Below are 18931 nucleotides of genomic sequence, written 5' to 3' on the forward strand. Positions count from 1 at the left end.
GACGGACGTCTGCTAAGACCAATAGAAGCTCCGAAGGGAGTTTGGAGTCACAGGGAGCCGCCAATAGATGCAGACATGTGATTGGAAAGCCGCGTGAGCCACGGAGAAGCTTGGAATCCAGTTGGCGCTAGAGCTGGGTAGGGCAGCACGTTATAGCCACGCCCACCCGCGGAGCCCCCGCCCCTCCCGCGGAAGCCCCGCCCTCCGGTCTAGCTGTCTGGTTTGGAGGATTGAGTTGCAGTCTCGGTGGCGTCGGGGTTTCCCGGCTCAGCACATTTCCCCTCAGCCCCCAGCCGCCCCGATATTTATAGCCCTGGATCGGCTCATCCAGCTGGCCTGGAACCCCTCCCCATGCTCGAATGTCTCCATCACCCCAGAAAACATTCAAACAGGTCGGCGCCTCGGTGTTTCTGACTGTGAAATGGGGATAGGGCTCTGTTTCCCACCTGTGCGGCGCAGGGAGAGGGTCAGGAGGAGGCCTAAGGGGCAGCTTCTAGACCGGTCTACAGTGACTACTATTATCGTTATCTCCGTTGTACAGGTGAGAAGACAAGAGAGGGCCGTGGCTTTCCCACTGTCACACAGCGCCCAAGAGGCGGAGCCGGAACAGGGACCCCGAATCTCCGCCGTGGGATCCACTCCAGCCCCCCCAAATCCTGCAGTCCCCTGGTCCCAGGGCAACCTCTTGCCTGGTGCCGACCCGAGCGCCTTCGCCCCCATCCGGCCCCACCCTCCTCCCCCATATTTAGCGCGAATCCGATCCGGGGCTGGGCCGGGCGCTACTTAACGCGGCTCCGGTGTTCTGGAGAGCGCCGAGCGGAGCGGAGCCAGGAGCCCGAGCAAGATGATGATGGTTATGCAGCCCGAGGGTCTGCGGGTCGGGGAGGGGCCCTTCGTAGGCGGCAGAGGAGGCGGCGAGTACATGGAACAGGAGGAGGACTGGGACCGCGACCTACTGCTCGACCCCGCCTGGGAGAAGCAGCAGCGGAAAGTGAGTGCTCACCCATTTCCAGAGGGCAAAACTGAGGCCTGAGAAGCCGGGCAGTTTGTCCTTGGCAACTCAGCAAGTCGGGGGCAGAGCCCGTCTAGATCCAGAGCGCCACTCCCTAGCCCGGGCTCTGCCCATCTGTCCTCCGCTGTCTCCCAGAGCTGGTAGAGAGGGCTGGGAGCCCTCATGAGGGGTTTAGGATAACAAGGAGAGTTTCTGGGGTCCCCACCCCCCAGGGGTTCATTACCCTGGGCCCACTGTCCCACTTCTGCTGGTGAAAAGGGGTTGGGTGAAGCCCAGGAGATCCAAGTTTGGGGAGTGTGGAGAAAATAATCTTTCTCCCCAGACCCCCCCCCCACTCTCTAGTTACATATCTTAGACCCCACACTGAGGACTTGCAGCTGGCAATTAGTGGACTTGGGAGTGTGGGGGAGGAAAGAACCATCCCAGGCCCCTCCCCACTCTCTCCTCTCTATTCTCTCCACTCTGGGGTTCATTGCCACTCCATCCCAATTGTCAAATGAGGAAACTGAGGCCCCGAAAGGGGCAGAGGTAGGACCCAAATCATATACTGTCAGAAAACAGGACACCCCCAACCTGAGGGTCTTTGCTCCTTGCTTGCCCCACCCCCACTCCTTCCCAAGATACCCCTCCCCACCCTAGGGGCCCTAAGTCTACTGAAAAGGCCACAAGGTCAAGGAGGAGGGAAGCCTGGGTCCCCTTACACAGTAACCTGATTCCCCGGCCAGATGGACACTTTGTGCTGAGGCAGCGGCTTGGTGGAGCTGGAGTGGGGCACATGGGCAGCTGCGGCCCAGGCCCAGCCTTGTAGGGCACTCAGGCCCCCTCCCTGATCTATTTTCACTCCCAGACTTTCCCAAGTGGAGGGGGCAGGACACCTGGGTTCCCAAAAGAGAAAATGATCCGGGCTGGAGTGAGAGACTTTGGGGAGTGGCAGCCCAGGGGGAGGGAGGACTCAGTGAAGTCACTGGACCCCACTGAGCATTTGCCAACAGTGTGTGACTCCAGGAGAGGGCAGGGAACAGGAGTGCTCAGTGGAATTTGCAGGATCTGAGAATCCTAGGATTTAGAATCAGAGCACTTCTCCTGGGTTAGATGACAGGAGATGACCCCAGAGTCCAGGAGGCTCAGCTGACTAGGCTGGGGTGCCCCTGGTGACACGCTTCCCTTCTGGCTCCTCCTGCACCTGTCTCCAAGCAGGGCTGTGGTCCTTGGGTCTGGCAATCTCCCGGTGATGTCATCCCTGCCCATGGCTCCAGCTGCCATCTGCTCTGCGACAACTCCTACCCCCACCCCACCCACCAGGTTTCCCTCAGATCCAGGTCCACGTGCCCTTCATAAGACACATGCTAGTCTGTAACTTGCCTGCATCATTTAACAAAATATCAGGAATACCCTTCCAACCCAACCTACAGCCACCCACTTCATTTATTCATTCAACGGCTGCAAAGCGTAGATGCTCTCTGTAAATTAATCAGCATCCCTGGAAGTTGGCCATTCCGGAGTTTCTTTCTCCTCCAGCCTGAACGTCTCCGTGAACGTCTCCGTCTCGTCTCCTACTCGGCTTAGCCCCACCCTACCCCTGCCCTTCCCCTAAGTCTTGGAGCACTCCCTCCTGCTCCTGCCTGATGTCTGAGTCCTCTTCATTCAATCTCATTCAAAAGCATTCATTCAGTATTTCTTAGGGAGGTCCTCCTCTGGGCCAGGCGGCAGGACTTCAGCAGCAAACAAAATAAAGCCTCTGCCTCCAGAAGCTTATACTTCAGCAAGGAAGACTGTTTCTATCCCATCCCTCCGACCTGCCCCATTCCCCTCCCTGACACCCTTCCTCCCGGCCTCTCCCCCGCCCCCCACCCCATTCCAGTTGCCACCTTCCCACTTCTCCCTTCTGCTCTGCCAAGCTATATGCCTCCACTCTGCCACCAGAAGGAGCTTTCTAAAACACAGTTCTGCCCACCTCCCTCTGCCCAAAAGCTTCCCTGATTCCCTGTTGCCCTCAGGATCAAGTTGAAACTCCCTGGCTTAACACCCAAGATCATGCATGACCTGGCCCCTGCAGCCCCTCCGGCCTGCCTCCCACCACTTATACCCCAACACCCCCAGCTTCATTCCAGTGGCACCCAGATAGCTGTAACCCCACAAACGTAGCAACTGTTTCTCACTGCTGAGCACTTGCCCGTGTGGCTGCCCCTGCCTGAAATGCCCTTGCCTGCCCTTCTCTGTCCGAATAATCCCTGCTCCTCCATTGCAGCTCAGATCAAATATTAGCCTTCCCCAAGAGGTCCCCCGCCCCATCTGAAGAACTCCTTCCCTCTTCTCCCTGACGCTAGTCTCTCCCAGCACTTCTCAGATCAACATGACTCTTTGATCGACTGTGAGCTTCCTTAGGGCAGGGGCCCCATCTCATTAATTCATGTTTGTCAAATGGAAGCCCCACATAGTCCCGCCTTTCCCCCTGCATTATCTAGACCCAGAGCATCTCCGACTCCCCACAGAGAATCCAACTGCCTTCTCCTGTGCTTGGGACCCCATCAAGTAGTGCTCGGCACTCACTTATACACCTCCAGCGACAGGAAGCTCACTCCCTTTCCTGGGCAATGACAGTCCCTCATGTATTTAAAGCATCATCTCTCATGCCCAGCTCCGCGGGCAGCTGAAACGCTGGTCTGAGGAAGGGAAGCTGGCTGAGGGAAATAATTCCAATGACTTCCAGGGCCATCTGCCAGGATTAATTGCTTTGTGGTTGGGGAATGCTCTGAATTCTAGAATCCTGCCAGATTGGAGGAAAACCTTGGGACATCATGAAGTCTGGCCAGTTAATTGTACAAATGGGGAGACTGAGTCCAAGAAAGGGCAAAGGGTATACTCCAGGTCATAGTGAGTGAGCATCTCCGCTGGGCTTGGAGCCCAAGTATAGACTCTACCCAGGACCCTACGGCTGATGGCACAGTGCCGGCTTGAGGGCTTGGTAGGTTGGTGGAACTTGTGTTCCAGGCTGCAGGGCACCCCCATCCCCGATATATGCAGAGCTGCATAGCAGCCCTCCCGTCCCACATGGAGGCTGAGGCTGAGGCTAGGGAGAGGGGAAAGGCAGTCACCTCCAGGAACTGGGTCAAGCTGGTCCTCGTGCCCAGCTAGCTGGTCCTCCACAACTTGTAAAGCTTGTACCCTCATGTTCCAGTTGGAGGCCAATTCACCAAAGCCCAGGGAGGTCAGTGGGGCTGAGAGGACAGTAATGGAGGTGCACAGGCGCTCAGGCAAAGCCCTCAGGGCTGGGTAAGCTTCAGTCTAGAACTTTGCAGGGGTGAGAAGGGCAGTATCACCCTTGGCCCTTGTATGTCAGATGGTCCCACACTTCGGAGCATATGCTTTACAATTTTCTAAAACCCCCTCCGGTGCTTGAGACTGGCCAGAGCTGGCCTGCCCCAAGTCCAAACTGGGACCTGTGCGGGCCCTAGAGCCCATTTCTCCTTTTCCAGGAGAACGAAAGCTCAGAGAGAAAAGGGCATTGGGCCTGGATGCACAGCCAGTCAGTGCTGAGCCGGGACTTGACTCTGGAGCCGGGGCTCTGGGATCTACCCCGATGTCCCCCAGGCCCAGGGCTGGGTCTGAACGCTGTCCTCTGCCCCCAGACCTTCACTGCCTGGTGCAACTCACACCTGCGCAAGGCTGGCACCCAGATTGAGAACATCGAGGACGATTTCCGCAATGGCCTCAAACTCATGCTGCTCTTGGAGGTCATTTCAGGTGAGGAGTGCAAACCAAGGCACAGAGACCCCAGGACCTAGGGGAATCCACGGAGCTGGGGGAACACGACAGCCGGCTGCCACCAGAGGGGACGTGGAGGGGGAGGGGACGTTTGAGGACAGTGTCTTCAGATTCTTCTTGTGACTTTTGACCCCTGACCTCTCCTCTTACACCCAGGAGAGAGGCTGCCCAGGCCAGACAAAGGCAAGATGCGCTTCCACAAGATCGCCAATGTCAACAAGGCCCTGGACTTCATCGCCAGCAAGGGGGTTAAACTGGTGTCCATCGGTGCCGAAGGTGAGGAGTGGGCAGGAGGAGGCCCGGGAGGGGCGTGGAGGGCCATCCTGACATCAGCAAGTCACTGCTGGGAGCCTGTCTTCTCAGCTGTGGGGTTCACCATCCGTGCCTCATAGGAGGGACTGTTAAGGGACAAATGTGCCCTCAGTGCTGGCACAGGACCCGGGACTAGCAAGTGTTCCGTGACTGAGCCCTGACTAGGTACCAGCTCCAGCCTGGGGGCCAAGGGCCAAGCAGCGGAGCAGGGAGGGAGGCAGCGGAGGCAGTACGGGACTTGAACGCCACATGGAACCTGTCCCCATTCCCCACCCTGCAGAGATTGTTGACGGGAACCTGAAGATGACCCTGGGCATGATCTGGACCATCATCCTTCGCTTCGCCATCCAGGACATCTCTGTGGAGGGTAAGTGGCGGGAGGCCGGTAGGGTGAGAGGGCTGGCCCAGACCCCTCCCCAGCCGACACCTCTCCCCACCCCCGCCCAGAAACTTCCGCCAAGGAAGGCCTGCTCCTGTGGTGCCAGAGGAAGACGGCGCCGTACCGCAACGTCAACGTGCAGAACTTCCACACCAGGTGTGTCACGTGCACGGCCTCCGCTGGGCTCTCCCTGCCGCGCCCCTGACCCGGAGTCTGAGAGTAGGAGGCTTCAGTCGGTGGTGAATTGAATCCAGGAGGGTGAGGGAGGATCCCTGAGGGAGAGCGCATTGGAGACATCCCTGGAAGGGTGTTCCAGCCAGAGGGAACCTTGCGAGCAAAATCCCAGAGGCCAAAAACATCCAGATATTGGCGTGGCCCAAGCACAGGGTATGGGAAGGAATCGTGATGAGCTGGGAGGAGATGGTCCAAATCTGGTGATGAAGGGCCTCCAATGCCAAGCCAAGGAGTTCAGACTACTCCATCTTACTGATGAGGCTGTCCTGATGGAGATGCTCTTGGAGTGAGGGTAGGACAGAGCCTCAGCTCGAATCCAGGCCTGACTCCCCTTCTCCCTGTCCAGCTGGAAGGATGGCCTGGCCCTCTGTGCTCTCATCCACCGACACCGCCCCGACCTCATCGACTATGCCAAACTGCGCAAGGTAGGCCTCTGCCGCCCCCTGCCCCAACGCCCCAATCTCTGCCCTTGGCTGATACCTCACCTTTCCCTGCTCCCACCCACCTAGGATGACCCCGTTGGCAACCTAAACACTGCCTTCGAGGTGGCAGAGAAATACCTGGACATCCCCAGGATGTTGGATGCAGAAGGTGAGAGGAAGCCCCAGGCCAGGATTCGGCTCACTGAGCAGAGGCGTGGTCCAACCTTCACCCCTTTGCCCCTGCTCTTCGCCTCCTCTTGGAATGGTCTCCCCCTCAGCCTACCCTGTAATAAAAACCCTTCCTGTCCCAGGTGCCCGCCCCCAGGAGCCCTCTACCCTGACCCCCCCCCCCGCCCCTCTCCAGCCAGCGGAAGCAGCCTCTCCTGCCTCTTCCCTTACAGTGCCACCTTCTGCCTCATGTCTCAGTTACGTGGGTCACCTGGGAGCATGGGGGCTCCTTAGGGGCAGTGCCTCTTTTCCCTCCGCCCAAGCAACGCTTTAGTCAACTGAGGCAGCAAACATTTTCTGAACAACTATTGTGTCTGGTGCCCTGGATGTGTGGGCACCAATGGATGAGAACTTGGGGAAAAGACAGACAGATGGACCCATGCAGTGATGGGATGGGTAGAGACACCAGCCAGTGTGGGCTGCAGCGTCTGCTCACTCACCCACTCCCTCGTGCTTTTCTCACCCCATAGAGGATATATTCCTGGGCCTTGGGGTAATCAGAGAGGGCTTCAGGGAAGAGGCAGATGCTGGGTTTGGGGTAGCTGGCAGCTGGTGGCTGTGACTAGATGTCTCCACCCCTCCTGTCTCGAGGGAGATCTCGAGCCCATTCCCCAAGCCTGGCTTTGGCCAATAAATACTGGCTGCTGTCCCCTAGACATCGTGAACACCCCAAAGCCCGATGAGAAAGCCATCATGACCTACGTTTCCTGCTTCTACCATGCCTTCGCCGGGGCTGAGCAGGTAAGGGGGCCCCCGCTGCTGCTGCCTGGGCTGTGCTTGTGGACCAAGGGGTCCAACCCTGGCAGCATCCCAACATTCGGATGTGCTGGATCCCACATGGGTGGGAGTGCCACTGTCCCATCCGCCTACACTCAGTCTCTGGGGAACTCAGGAGCAGAGGCATCTGGCCTGGAAGCTCCCTCCTCATCCGAAAAGACGTGCTGCCCTAATCTCATGGACCCAGGTTTTAAGGGCTTTACAGAGGAAGGCTGGCTTGGGGTGTCTGCATTAGTTCGTTCTAGTGCCCACCTTTTCCAACTCCCATGACAGGCAGAGACGGCCGCCAATAGGATCTGCAAGGTGCTGGCCGTGAACCAGGAGAATGAGAAGCTGATGGAGGAGTACGAGAAGCTTGCCAGTGAGGTGAGACTGAGGCCAGAGAAGGCCCTTCCCCTTCCTATACCTGTGCTCGGCTAACCCTGGCTAGCCCAGGCCTGAGCCTGTGAAGCCTCCCTCCCCTCAGAGAGGCCTTGGCCTCCTGCCTCCTCCTGCCATCTTCACCCCTCTCCTGCCCTTTCTGCCTGTCCAAGCTCCTGGTCATTCGCAGATTCACTCATCATTCGTTCACTCATTCCTTTATCCGTTCGCGCACATTTAGGCAATCTCATGGCTCTTTGCTCTGTGCCAGCCTGTATTGGTCCCTGGACTCAGACATTGCCCATCCGACTCCTTCCCTGACTGGTGGGGACTCCCATTCTGCTTGAGGCCTGGCCTTCTGGCCACAGCCGGGGTGTGGGTGGCGAGGGGCGGGCGGGGTGCGCAGGCCAGCTCCGAACTGCCCGTGCTGCACCCGCCTGGCCTTGGCAGCTGCTGGAATGGATCCGCCGCACCATACCATGGCTGGAGAGCCGCGTGGGCGAGCCCAGCATGAGTGCCATGCAGCGCAAGCTGGAGGACTTCCGGGACTACCGGCGCCTGCACAAGCCGCCCCGAGTGCAGGAGAAGTGCCAACTGGAGATCAACTTCAACACGCTGCAGACCAAGCTGCGGCTGAGCCACCGGCCCGCCTTCATGCCCTCCGAGGGCAAGCTGGTCTCGGTGAGCCAGGCCAGCGAGGGGTGACCCCGCGCTCTGCCCACATCCTCTGGGTGACTTGGGGCTCTGTGTCCCCATCTGTACAATGGGCAAACCATGATGGAAGGCGCCTCTGCCTGCCCCACAGGACATCGCCAACGCATGGCGTGGGCTGGAGCAAGTGGAGAAGGGCTATGAGGACTGGCTGCTCTCGGAGATCCGGCGCCTGCAGCGGCTCCAGCACCTGGCGGAGAAATTCCAGCAGAAGGCCTCCTTGCACGAAGCCTGGACCCGGGGTAGGTACACCTCAGTGTACCAGGGCTTGAGGCTGTCCTGGGTGGAGACTGATATGGTGGTGGGAGGGAAGGGCAGGGGGGAGGGAGTCCTGGCAAAATGCACAGGTCAGGAGTAGGTGTTCTGCCATGAAGGTGGGGACCTGTTTTCTAGACCCACCCTGACTTGCTGTGCAGCCAAGTCACTGCTCCTCTTTGGACCCCAGTTTCTTCATCTGTACACTTGGGCCCCTGTCTCCTGGCTCTGGCCTTCCGTAGGTCTGCTTTGATTAACTGGTCATTTAGCATTTTATTTGTACCTGTGGCAGGTGAGGCTCCAACCCGAACAAGCACTTATGTCGGACTCAGAGCGTATCAGTGGCAGAATACTGCATGAGTCAAATATATCACTCTGTATGAAGACAGTCATTCTGTATTCTATCAGGGATTTTAATCCTACAAATAAATGAGCCCTGCCTACAAATAATGAACAAACGTTAATAATGGATTATGGGCATGAAGAATAACAGTGGTTTGATATAACAGGAATTCCTTAAATATAAAACTATTTATGGGATTCTGTGGAGGTTTCTGAATCTTTAAACCAAAATTCAGAGGCATTCAATAAGTAGTAGGGGTTGTGATTATTATTATTATTATGGTTTTATTTGTGTAATAATGGTAATTCATTCTCAAAGCACTTTTACATTCATCATTCATTCATGCGACAAATATTCCATAGCCTGGCACTGTGGAAACTGGTGAGCAAAGGAAACCAGGTCAGGGGCTCACTGGGCTGAGTCGTTGGGAGGTAGTTCGCGATCCAGTAAGACCCTAACTGTACTAAGGGCCACTCTGAGACGTGTAGGATCTGGGACGCTGACGTCATTCACGGGCCATGCCCAGGAACAGCAGCTTCACTTAACTTTATCACACTGGCCTCGCAGAAAAGACCCCGAGGATAGGCTGGGCAGGTGTAATCACTTGCATTTCACAAATGAGAACGCTCCAAGGTCACCCAGCCCGGCTCCGCTCGCACCCCCGGCGGCGGCTCCGCTGGGTGACCCGAGCCTGGCTTCTCTCCGAGTAGGGAAGGAGGATATGCTGAGCCAGCGCGACTACGAGTCGGCCTCTCTGCAGGAGGTGCGGGCGTTGCTGCGCCGCCACGAGGCCTTTGAGAGCGACCTGGCGGCGCACCAGGACCGCGTGGAGCACATCGCCGCGCTGGCCCAGGAGCTCAAGTAGGCGTGGCCTGCTGCTGGGCCCGCCCCCCAGTAGCCCCCCACCTCCCTGCCCCCCAGCCCCCGACAACTTCCCTACCTGGCCTGGCCCCTCGCCCGCCCAGCTCCCCACTACCCTCCGCAAGACTTTGTTCTCCCCAGTTCAGGAACCCCGCCTGGTGCCCACGTCTTTTCCCATCACCACTTGCTCAGCTCCTCCTCCCGTAACCCTGTCCCCATCGCGGGGCCCACACTCTTCCCTACCTGTGTTCAGCCGGCCCCTCCCCCGTGACCTACCCCTAATTTGGGGGCCTCCTTCAGCTCTGGCCCTGGCCTGCTAGCTCAAAATCTCCCCATCAGCCTCGGTTTCCCCACCTCCCCTGTAAACCCCGCCCCTTCTCGCACAGTCCCACCCCCCCAATCAAAGCTCCCCAGGGGACTGGATCTGAGGAACCGGGGGTGCCCCCTACCCAAGGAATGCACTGGAACCCCCACCTCCACCCCCCAGGAATGCCTTGCTTCACCCACACCTGCCCTGGCTCCCTTGGGCCTTCACCATCTGGGGCAGTTTCCAGGCCCAGGAGGGCAGGCAGGAGGAAATCTAGGCTGTTGTCTGACCCCCTCGTCATCCCCTTTCTTGCCCCCAGTGAGCTGGACTACCACGAGGCGGCCTCAGTGAATAGCCGCTGCCAGGCCATCTGCGACCAGTGGGACAGCCTGGGCACGCTGACCCAGAAGCGGAGGGACGCGCTGGAAGTGGGTTTGGGGGCTAGGGAGCTGGGAGCTGGGGGCTGGAGACCGGAGGCTGGTGAGGGGCCTGATGGGCAGGCTGCTGACTCGCCATCCCCGTGGCCCCCAGCGGATGGAGAAGCTCCTGGAGACCATCGACCAGCTGCAGCTGGAGTTTGCCCGGCGGGCAGCGCCCTTCAACAACTGGCTGGATGGGGCCGTGGAGGACCTGCAGGACGTGTGGCTCGTGCACTCGGTGGAGGAGACGCAGGTGGATGCGGGGGTCCCAGGTGTGGGGGATTGGATGGGGTGACAGGGAAGCGAGCCTAGGATCCTGGGTTTCTAGGGTTTCTTTCTTTGGATTCCTGGGGATCCCAAATGCTAGGCTGGGAGACAGGAGGCCTGCTGTGGACCCACTGGGTGGCCTGCAGCACGCTGCGGCCTTTTCATTGCCTGTGGGAAGTGGAGGCTGCGGGCTCATGCTTCCTGCCTGTCGCTCCCAGAGCTTGCTGACTGCACATGAGCAATTCAAGGCTACGTTGCCGGAGGCTGACCGAGAGCGAGGAGCCATCCTGGGTATCCAGGGTGAGATCCAGAAGATCTGCCAAACGTACGGACTACGGCCCAGCTCCACCAACCCCTACATCAACCTCACACCACAGGACATCAACAGCAAGTGGGACATGGTCAGTGCTGCCTGTGACCTCTCCCTGCCTCCCACCCACTCCTGTGCTTTCTCACCACCCCGAGACCTCGGGTGTCCCAAGCTGTGGAGACTCAAGTCCACCTTCGGATCTGAGATCTGTCACAGCCATCGTGTGGCATTGGATAAGTCACCCTGCCTGTCATGGCCTCATCTGCAGAATGGCCATAACAGCAGCATTTTCCTCTCGGGCCTGATGTGAAGTAGAATTAAGCCTGGGGTGTGGACATCTTTATAAAACTACAGTTATTGTTGTATCATCAGCCCCATTTTACCGATGAGAAAAACAAACCTAGAGAGGTCATGTGACCTGCTGAAGAGCTTGTCCATGTAAGCCCAGACATCTTGCTCGAGTAGCAGGGGCTCTTTTAGGGCTTGGACCCCATCTCCCCTCACAGCCATCTTCTCGCTCCCAGAGCTGCCCCAGGCACAAGCCCCCTTCTTCCTAGGTCCGAAAGCTGGTGCCCAGCCGTGACCAGACGCTGCAGGAAGAGCTCTCCAGGCAGCAGCTGAACGAGAGGCTCCGGCGACAGTTCGCAGCTCAAGCCAATGCCGTTGGGCCCTGGATCCAGGGCAAGGTGGAGGTAAGGCTTGGATGGTGGGGCCCATCTGGGGGAGTGAGGCCAGGGCCGGGGCCACGGGGGGCTGGGAGCTCTCATCCTGCCTGGGTCCCCCTACAGGAGGTGGGGCGCCTAGCCACAGGGATGGCTGGCTCTCTGGAGGAACAGATGGCTGGGCTGCGACAACAGGAGCAGAACATCATCAACTACAAGAGCAACATTGACCGGCTGGAGGGCGACCACCAGCTGCTGCAGGAGAGCCTGGTGTTCGACAACAAGCACACGGTTTACAGCATGGAGGTGAGAGGCACCTGCTTAGAAGGGTGGGGAGGCGGCCCTGGCTGGGGAAGCCCGGGGCGGCGATGGCTGGACATGGCACGTCTGCCCCAGGAGGGGCCCCGGTTCAGCTTGGCCAGGTCCCTCCATGCGCCCACAGGGATACTGAGATCTAGTGAGGGAAAGTGACCCGTCCAGAGTCACACAGCTGTCTGAAGCCAGACCAGGATTGGCCATGACTGGGTGATCAACACTTAGTACATAAGTCATCAAACTTCAAGGAGGGACGGGCTTCTGGCGGTCGCTCAGTGGAACCTCCAGAGAGGGACAAAGGCCCACTAGGGTGGAAGAGTTGCCCAGGGTCACACAGCAGATTGGGAGTGAAGGTAGAATTAGTGGCTAGGCACCAGCCGCCTACTAACTTGTCGCCTGTTCCCCAGCACATCCGTGTGGGCTGGGAGCAGCTGCTCACGTCCATCGCCCGCACTATCAATGAGGTGGAGAACCAGGTACTGACTCGAGATGCCAAGGGCCTGAGCCAGGAGCAGCTCAACGAATTCCGGGCATCCTTCAACCACTTTGACCGGGTCAGCAGGGGCCCTGCTCTGTGGGTTGGTGGACTTGAGGGCTGGTGGGGCTGGAGGACCAAGTCTGATATCCACTCATGTGCGACAGAAGCGGAACGGGATGATGGAGCCTGATGACTTCCGGGCTTGCCTCATCTCCATGGGCTATGACCTGGTGAGTGCTCCCAGCCTGCGTCGCAGGAGTCCCATCAGTGCCTCTCTCCTACACCGTGATCACCTACCGCATCCCTTCCACCTTCCCATGCGTTTCATTTCCCCATCACGCCCACTGGGGCTGGGCAGGATGACCCCCTTTCACACAGGGACGATCAAAGGTTCAGTGAGGTCGACTGACCTGCCCAAGGACGCAGCTAGGATTAGGACTCGGTTGTATGTCACTTGAAAGCCTGAGCTTGCAACATTTTTACCCAGAGAAACAGCACTACAGAAAGTTCCAGAGAAAAGATGAGGACCAAAGGGCAATAGGCGGCATTGCCAGGGGCAGGAGGCAGATTTCAGCTGAGGAGAAAGGACTCCCCGTAAAACCAGGGACAAGGCTGTGGCACAGTCTATGGAGGGAAGAGAGCACTTTGTAACCGGGGCTGTCAAGCCAAAGCTAGACAGTCCCCAGGAGGGGACATGAGAGCCTTGTGGTTTTAGTACCCATGGGCATCATCCCTGCAGGGAGAGGTGGAGTTTGCTCGCATTATGACCATGGTGGACCCCAACGCAGCCGGCGTCGTGACCTTCCAGGCCTTCATCGACTTCATGACCCGAGAGACAGCTGAGACCGACACAGCTGAGCAAGTTGTGGCCTCCTTCAAGATCCTGGCAGGAGATAAGGTGAGTCCCAGGTGGTGGAGGGGGCTGGTGGGCTGGGACAGGGAACAGGATCTGTGGGTCCTCAACCACCTTTTCTCCCCCAGAACTATATCACTCCCGAAGAGCTGCGGCGGGAGCTCCCCGCTGAGCAGGCCGAGTACTGCATTCGTCGTATGGCACCCTACAAGGGCTCTGGGGCTCCGGTTGGAGCCCTGGACTACGTGGCCTTCTCCAGTGCCCTCTATGGGGAGAGTGACCTCTGACCTCAACCCCGAAGGTTCTCTACACGAGTCGGGGGGGGGGCTCCCTCTGGCTGATCCCATCCATCTCTCGGAGCAAGGGCCCCAGCCACGTACGTCTGAATAAAGACCCATCCGTGAGCCTCTCTCCATCTCCTCTCAGTTCCTGGAGCAGAAGCTGGGCCCTCAGGCTCCTGGACAGGACCAGCTGCCCAACCTCGACCCTCCAGGAGTCCCTACCACCCCTCTTTGCCCTTAGGTACTGAGCACTCACACCACACTGGGGCCTAGGACACCTCTTTATTGCTGTTAGAAAAAGGCGGTTACAATAGTTTCTCTAGATGTGGAAGGAAGTACTGTCCCCAAATCCAGGGGGAGCCAGAAAATTTATAGCATCAGACAGAGGAAAGGCAGGGCAGGAAGCCAGAGCCTGCTGAGGACAAAGCTGGGTTTAAGGCCAGGATATCTTCTTCCCACCTGCTCCTTACCCAAGCCCAAGATTCCTGCCACAGCTTCAGCCGCCAGGACATCATCCTTCATCCCAAGAGCCTCCTGGCTACCCCAAGTCAACAAAGGTGCCGTCGGGGAACTTCAGGGTAGGGGTGGGGTAGAGAGGAGTCGGGGCGTTGCCCTAGCCCAGTGCCTTCTGCTCACCCTGAGGTACCCGGTGCCTGTCCCTCAGCCAGCTGTGCCTCCTGGGAAGGGGCCTGGACATGCAGGCCAGGCTGAGGAAGGGGCTGCTCTGGTCGGCACCAGGTCCCGCGCTGGTGCTCCTCAGTCCACCACTGCCGAGCTGGCCATGGTGTTCACACCACAGGCCCCGGACCCACGGTGCAAGTAGTAGTAACCCTGGCGGAAAGGCAGCGGGCCGGTGAGGGCGCTAGGGCAGGACAGGGGCGGGAGGGCTGGGGCCACGGAGACAAGACTCACCTCCTCGCCCCAGTCAGTGCCCCAGCTGTTCTTGATGGCCCAGAAGGGAATGCCAGAGCCTGGGGAGCAGTGCGGAGTGCAAGGGGTCAGGGGCCCCCAATTCTCCAGTCAGGGCCCCCAGCACTTTGCACTCTCCCAGCATCTGCTGTGGCCTATGGCGACAGGTACTAGGAGAAGAGGAGAAAGCCAGACAGGCCCACCTACCACCCTCCTGGAGACCTGGTGTGGCTCTGAGGCGGGGGGGAGGGCACCCAGCCACCCACATCTAGCAGGTTATCTGTAACAGTTCAACCTTCCACTGCCTCAGCGTTCCCATCCAGAGAGGGGACGGATGACTCCTGCCTGGCCTATGGCCTGCAGCAAGGGTAAGGACAGGGTTCCCAGGCAGTCCCTCAATTTCCCCCTCTAGAGGTCCGGAGAGGCTGTGGTCCGATCTCTGCCCGTGATCTGAGGTGGACGGACAGAGAGGGGGTCAGTGGAACTCACGGTTGCCGTAGCCCACAAGCAGCACAGCATGGTCGATGAGCCAAGGGCTGCAAAGGGGCCGTAGTGGGTGGGAGATCCCACGGCGGTAGAACTGGTGGTGGGGAGAATAAAGAGTAGGAGGCCACCTCCAAGAAGAAGTGGGAAGGGAGCTGGCAAGGGACAGGCAGGGGCGGCAGAGCTGGGGCCTTACCTGCATGCCAAAGGCATTGATGGCAACGGAGATGGGGCCCTTCTGGGCCAGCCAGGCCACCAGCTCTGAGACAGGCAAGGGACAGCGTCAGAGACAGCCTGGCCCCAGCCCTACCTGGCTTGTCCCCACCCTCACCCTGGCCCTTACTCACTCTGCTCATTCTGGCTCAGCTCCACAGAGTCATTGATATAGACCCTGGCCTTCTTTGCGGAGAAACTGCAGGTCTGCACGTGGCCGCGGTAGCTGTAGTCGTCCTCTGTCTCCAGCCCTCCTGGGGAATGGTGGGGGTGGGATGGGGTGGGGAGAGAAAATATGGACCCCCGTGTACCACACACTCGTCTTCTCCTGGCCAGGGGCTACACCCAAGCCCCTTCTGTGAGGTCTCAAGGTTCTCATCCACCCCAGACCAAGGCCGTGCCGTCAGAACAGCAGCCTCCCTCTAGAGATGACAAAACAGAGACTAAGGGAGGGAGGAACCAGGGAGAAATGGGGCTGAGACGGGACTCGATGCCCATCTTCTGATCCTAACTCATCCCAGCACTCCCGGGACTCTTCACCTTGGCTTGCTTGTCCTGCTCAGTCTGCTCCCAGTGTGACCCAGACCCTGCACGGCTCCTGGTCTCTGGACGGCCACCCCAGTCCCTCAGCCCTTCATCCCTGGGCCGCTAAAGCCCACCACTGAACCGAATTACCAGCTTAAGTCAACACCTCCTCTCAAGGACAAGGTGTGTTGCTACCTGGCTTAGTGGTATTACAGAAATATGGACCTCCAAGCAGCAAAAACACCAAGACCCCTGCTATGCACCAAGGACTTTACGTATTATCTCCTCACTTGATACTCAGAGCAGTTCTGTGAAGTGGGCAAGATGAGCCCCTTTTCACAGATGAAATCAAAGAGCTGACTTGCTCAAGGTCATTAAGGGTCAGCATTAAGACCTGAATCCAGTTAGCACTGACTCCCACTGCCCCTCCCGATCCCATGAACGCATACCCAGAGTCTTTATGGCTGAGTAGGCGTTGGAGGGCAAGCCACCCAGGCAGGCCTTGTCCACTTTGTCACAGTCCAAGAGCTCTAGGAGACAGAAGGCTGGTCCTGAGGAGCCCTCTGGAGGGGCTGGGCTGGGGGCAGGGGCGTCAAGTGGGATGCTCACCCTGCTCAGAGAGGGAGAGCAGGGACCCCCGTTTTAGGAACCACTGGCCCTCCACATTGCCGGTGACTGAGAAAGCCCAGCAGGAGCCACACATGCCCTGCAAGAAAGGGGCAGAGTCAGGGCTGGGCTCCCTCCCAACCCCCGTGTAGTCCTCATGTCCCACCATTGCCTCTTAGGGGTCCAACCTGGTCCTTGACTTGGGTGACAGCCCCCTTATTCCTCCAGTCCCACTCGGGTGGGGCAGAGTCGCCAATGGACTTGGCTAAGCGCATCTTCTTGCCACGGTTCTCTCTTAGGAGAGGATTCAGGTAGATGGTACGGAACTCCTCCTCTGTGGGCAAAGGTGGGCAGGGGATGGGGGGGGGGACAGTATAAGGCAGCCCCGATCAGGGGCCTTGGGAGCAGACCCTGACTCTTTCAGGCTCCATGAGGGCTCTGGCCACCACTTCTACCTGTAAGGTCACTGAACTTGGTGATCCCATACTGAGCCGTGCCACGGTCCAGTGCCTGGATCTTCTGCGCTCTCATCATGTTGTTGGAAAAGACAGACATGCGCCACTCAGCTTCTGAGAACCAAGGAGCAGGAGAGGAAAGGCTTGGACCCCAGGCAGATCACAGAAGGGACTAGCAAGCACAGGCTTCCCTGGGGAGTAGGTGGGCTCTGGATCGGGCTTGCAGCTCTTTTCAAGGACAGAACTCTGGGGAGGGCTGGAGGTGGGGGGAGGACCAGACCTGCAAGTGATGAGTGGGAGGTGGGAACAACTTTTGGCGCCACACTGAATTGATGGTATCCCAGGAGTGAAGGCAGAACCAAAATGGACTCCAGAGGGCATCCTCAGACAGGGTTATGGGAAAAGACTACCATGCTAGGGAGGTGGAGGCACCAGCAGAGAAAATCTGGCCTTTGCCCCATCCCATTCTATCCAGAATGATGAAGACCCATGCTCTCTGACCAAGAAAATCAGATGAGAGAAGAGGCCTTCCCCTCTCCAACACCAAGGTACCAAGTGGGGGGGAAGGTCCTGATCTGATTGGGACAGATACAGCCAAGTCTGGGTCCTCACCCTCCTTCGACTCATATGTCCGATTATAGGTGGTAACGAACTCCTTGAAGATTGAAGCCATTCTCACAGAAAAATCCTGGAAAGGGCACAGGGGTCTTTACAAGGAATCCTTCTCGGATTCACCAGGGAGCCCACACCAGGGGTGGGAAAGAGAAGAGGAAATAAAGCAGCAGCCAGTTGCCAGATGGAGATGGGCTCCTCACCTGGGGCAGGGGTTCCTTGTTCAACAGTGGAAGGACTGAACTCAAAGTCTCATTTTTGTCATCTGAATAGGGTTGGAACAGAGAAGAAATCAAGGCTGAACCCTGAGTGAAGTCTGGTCTGAACTATGCCAGCATCCTTGGGCTATCCCAGCACCTGTAACCTTGGTATCCACTGGGCCACAGTCCCGTCTCAGCAGCATGTGTTTTCCTAGCTCATCCAGGACTTCGAAGCTGCAGAGCTGAAGGGAGAGGAGGAAGCCAGTCTGGGGGCTGGGATGGGAGCAAGGCCTTGGCAAGATGGAGCTGGAAGGGCCTCATGTGAAGACCACCTCCAAGGCAATCACCCCCACGGTGCAGAGTGAGGCGAAGTCAGCACCCTGTCATGCCCCCTTAGAGCATTTTAGTCTCTGGCCCTTAGAGCCTGGAAAGTGACTCCGGCCGGGGTAGTTGCTGCCTCCTCATCACTTGACCCAAACTCATCATGGGGGCGGGGGAATCACAGGAGCCCTATCACTCACCAGGGTCTTCTTGGACACAGGGAGCTGGCACACCGTGGGGTCGTTGCAGGGAGGCTCCTCGAGGGTCGCCTTCAGGGAGTACAGCGACCCCTGGCCCGCCTGGATGGAGGGGCGGGTGAGGCAGGCACATCCACTCCCTCCTCAGCCCCTCCTTCCCACAGCCCCGCCCTACCCCCTTCCCTTTCCCTACCACCAGAAGTTCGTCTCTCCGAGCACCCCCACCCCGGGTCCAGGCCAAAGTTCCCAACCCTCCGACCAGGGCCCCCGCGCACCCGCACCGGGAAGCCCCCACCCCCGGCGCGTCCTCACCCGGCGGACGCGACCGCGCACGGCCCCCAGCGTCGCCCACGTCCCGGCTGCCCGGCCGCGGTTGTACATCTCCAAGGCGAACCGGGCGGGCCCCAGCAGCTCCGGGTACGCCGCCTCCCGGGCCTGAGCGTCGGCTGCCTGGCGGGGCGGGGCGGGATCGGCGCCCAGGAGCAGCCCCAGCAGCGACAGCAGCGGCAGCCAGGGTGCCATGGCGAGGGCGAAGCCGGAGGCCCGGACGCACCGACCGACAGACGCGCGGACCAACTGACGGGGCGCAGCTGCCCGCGGACAGAGGGGCAGGCGTCCCTCCCCCTGCTCCCGGGGTGGCGGGGCGGCGGCCAATGGACGCGGGCCCGGTGCGCGTGCGCACTCTCTTATTTACGCGAGGCACGTGGGCCGAGCCGGCTGAGCAGGTGAGTCTTCGCCAAAGCTGGAGGGGGAGGGGAGGTGGGAGGGGGGAAGAGGGGTCGGCTGGGTACTTTGCAGCCTCGGAGCAATTCGGTCGGTCTGTGGACACGCGGGTGGAGAGGCAGTCTTGGAATAATCC

General features: G+C 59.0%; 2 protein-coding genes across 3 annotated transcripts; one reads left to right on the forward strand and one right to left on the reverse strand.

Moving 5' to 3' along the window:
* Positions 1-251: 251 nt before the first annotated feature.
* ACTN3 (actinin alpha 3) lies at positions 252-13679 on the forward strand. Its single transcript, XM_026482874.4, has 22 exons — positions 252-392; positions 542-991; positions 4642-4756; positions 4934-5053; positions 5370-5456; positions 5537-5624; positions 6049-6127; positions 6212-6293; positions 7008-7093; positions 7403-7495; positions 7940-8170; positions 8295-8442; positions 9509-9659; positions 10286-10394; positions 10498-10638; positions 10871-11053; positions 11520-11654; positions 11751-11930; positions 12347-12493; positions 12582-12647; positions 13157-13315; positions 13399-13679. Exons 2-22 carry the CDS (start codon positions 845-847, stop codon positions 13555-13557), a joined length of 2706 nt encoding a protein of 901 aa, XP_026338659.1. The 5' UTR covers positions 252-392; positions 542-844; the 3' UTR covers positions 13558-13679.
* A 140-nt stretch (positions 13680-13819) lies between these two features.
* On the reverse strand, positions 13820-18704 carry CTSF (cathepsin F). 2 transcript variants are annotated; one of them, XM_026483120.4, is made up of 14 exons: positions 18385-18703; positions 18076-18174; positions 17712-17796; positions 17558-17619; positions 17355-17430; positions 16743-16856; positions 16476-16621; positions 16291-16387; positions 16131-16211; positions 15291-15410; positions 15140-15204; positions 14950-15040; positions 14464-14522; positions 13820-14382 (listed from the first exon to the last, which is right to left on the reverse strand). In XM_026483120.4, the coding sequence occupies exons 1-14, from the start codon at positions 18592-18594 to the stop codon at positions 14308-14310; spliced, it is 1380 nt and encodes a 459-aa protein (XP_026338905.1). In that variant the 5' UTR covers positions 18595-18703; the 3' UTR covers positions 13820-14307. The 2 variants fall into 2 exon arrangements, with proteins under 2 accessions (XP_026338905.1, XP_057173322.1); XM_057317339.1 differs by having other exon boundaries at positions 13820-14522; positions 18385-18704.
* Positions 18705-18931: the final 227 nt, after the last annotated feature.

This window comes from Ursus arctos, unplaced genomic scaffold (assembly GCF_023065955.2).
Source record: "Ursus arctos isolate Adak ecotype North America unplaced genomic scaffold, UrsArc2.0 scaffold_23, whole genome shotgun sequence".
Lineage (NCBI taxonomy): Eukaryota > Metazoa > Chordata > Mammalia > Carnivora > Ursidae > Ursus > Ursus arctos.

Bases quoted from the DNA above. Each gene is read 5' to 3' on its own strand.
- ACTN3 (XM_026482874.4), top strand. From the start codon at position 845: ATGATGATGGTTATGCAGCCCGAGGGTCTGCGGGTCGGGGAGGGGCCC. The intron at 7,094-7,402 runs GTAAGGGGGCCC...CTCCCATGACAG, and splicing joins CCTTCGCCGGGGCTGAGCAG to GCAGAGACGGCCGCCAATAG. The intron at 11,655-11,750 runs GTAAGGCTTGGA...GTCCCCCTACAG, and splicing joins GGATCCAGGGCAAGGTGGAG to GAGGTGGGGCGCCTAGCCAC.
- CTSF (XM_057317339.1), bottom strand. From the start codon at position 18,594: ATGGCACCCTGGCTGCCGCTGCTGTCGCTGCTGGGGCTGCTCCTGGGC. The intron at 17,797-18,075 runs GTGAGTGATAGG...CTCTCCCTTCAG, and splicing joins CTGTGTCCAAGAAGACCCTG to CTCTGCAGCTTCGAAGTCCT. The intron at 17,620-17,711 runs GTGCTGGGATAG...AACCCTATTCAG, and splicing joins AGTGGATACCAAGGTTACAG to ATGACAAAAATGAGACTTTG.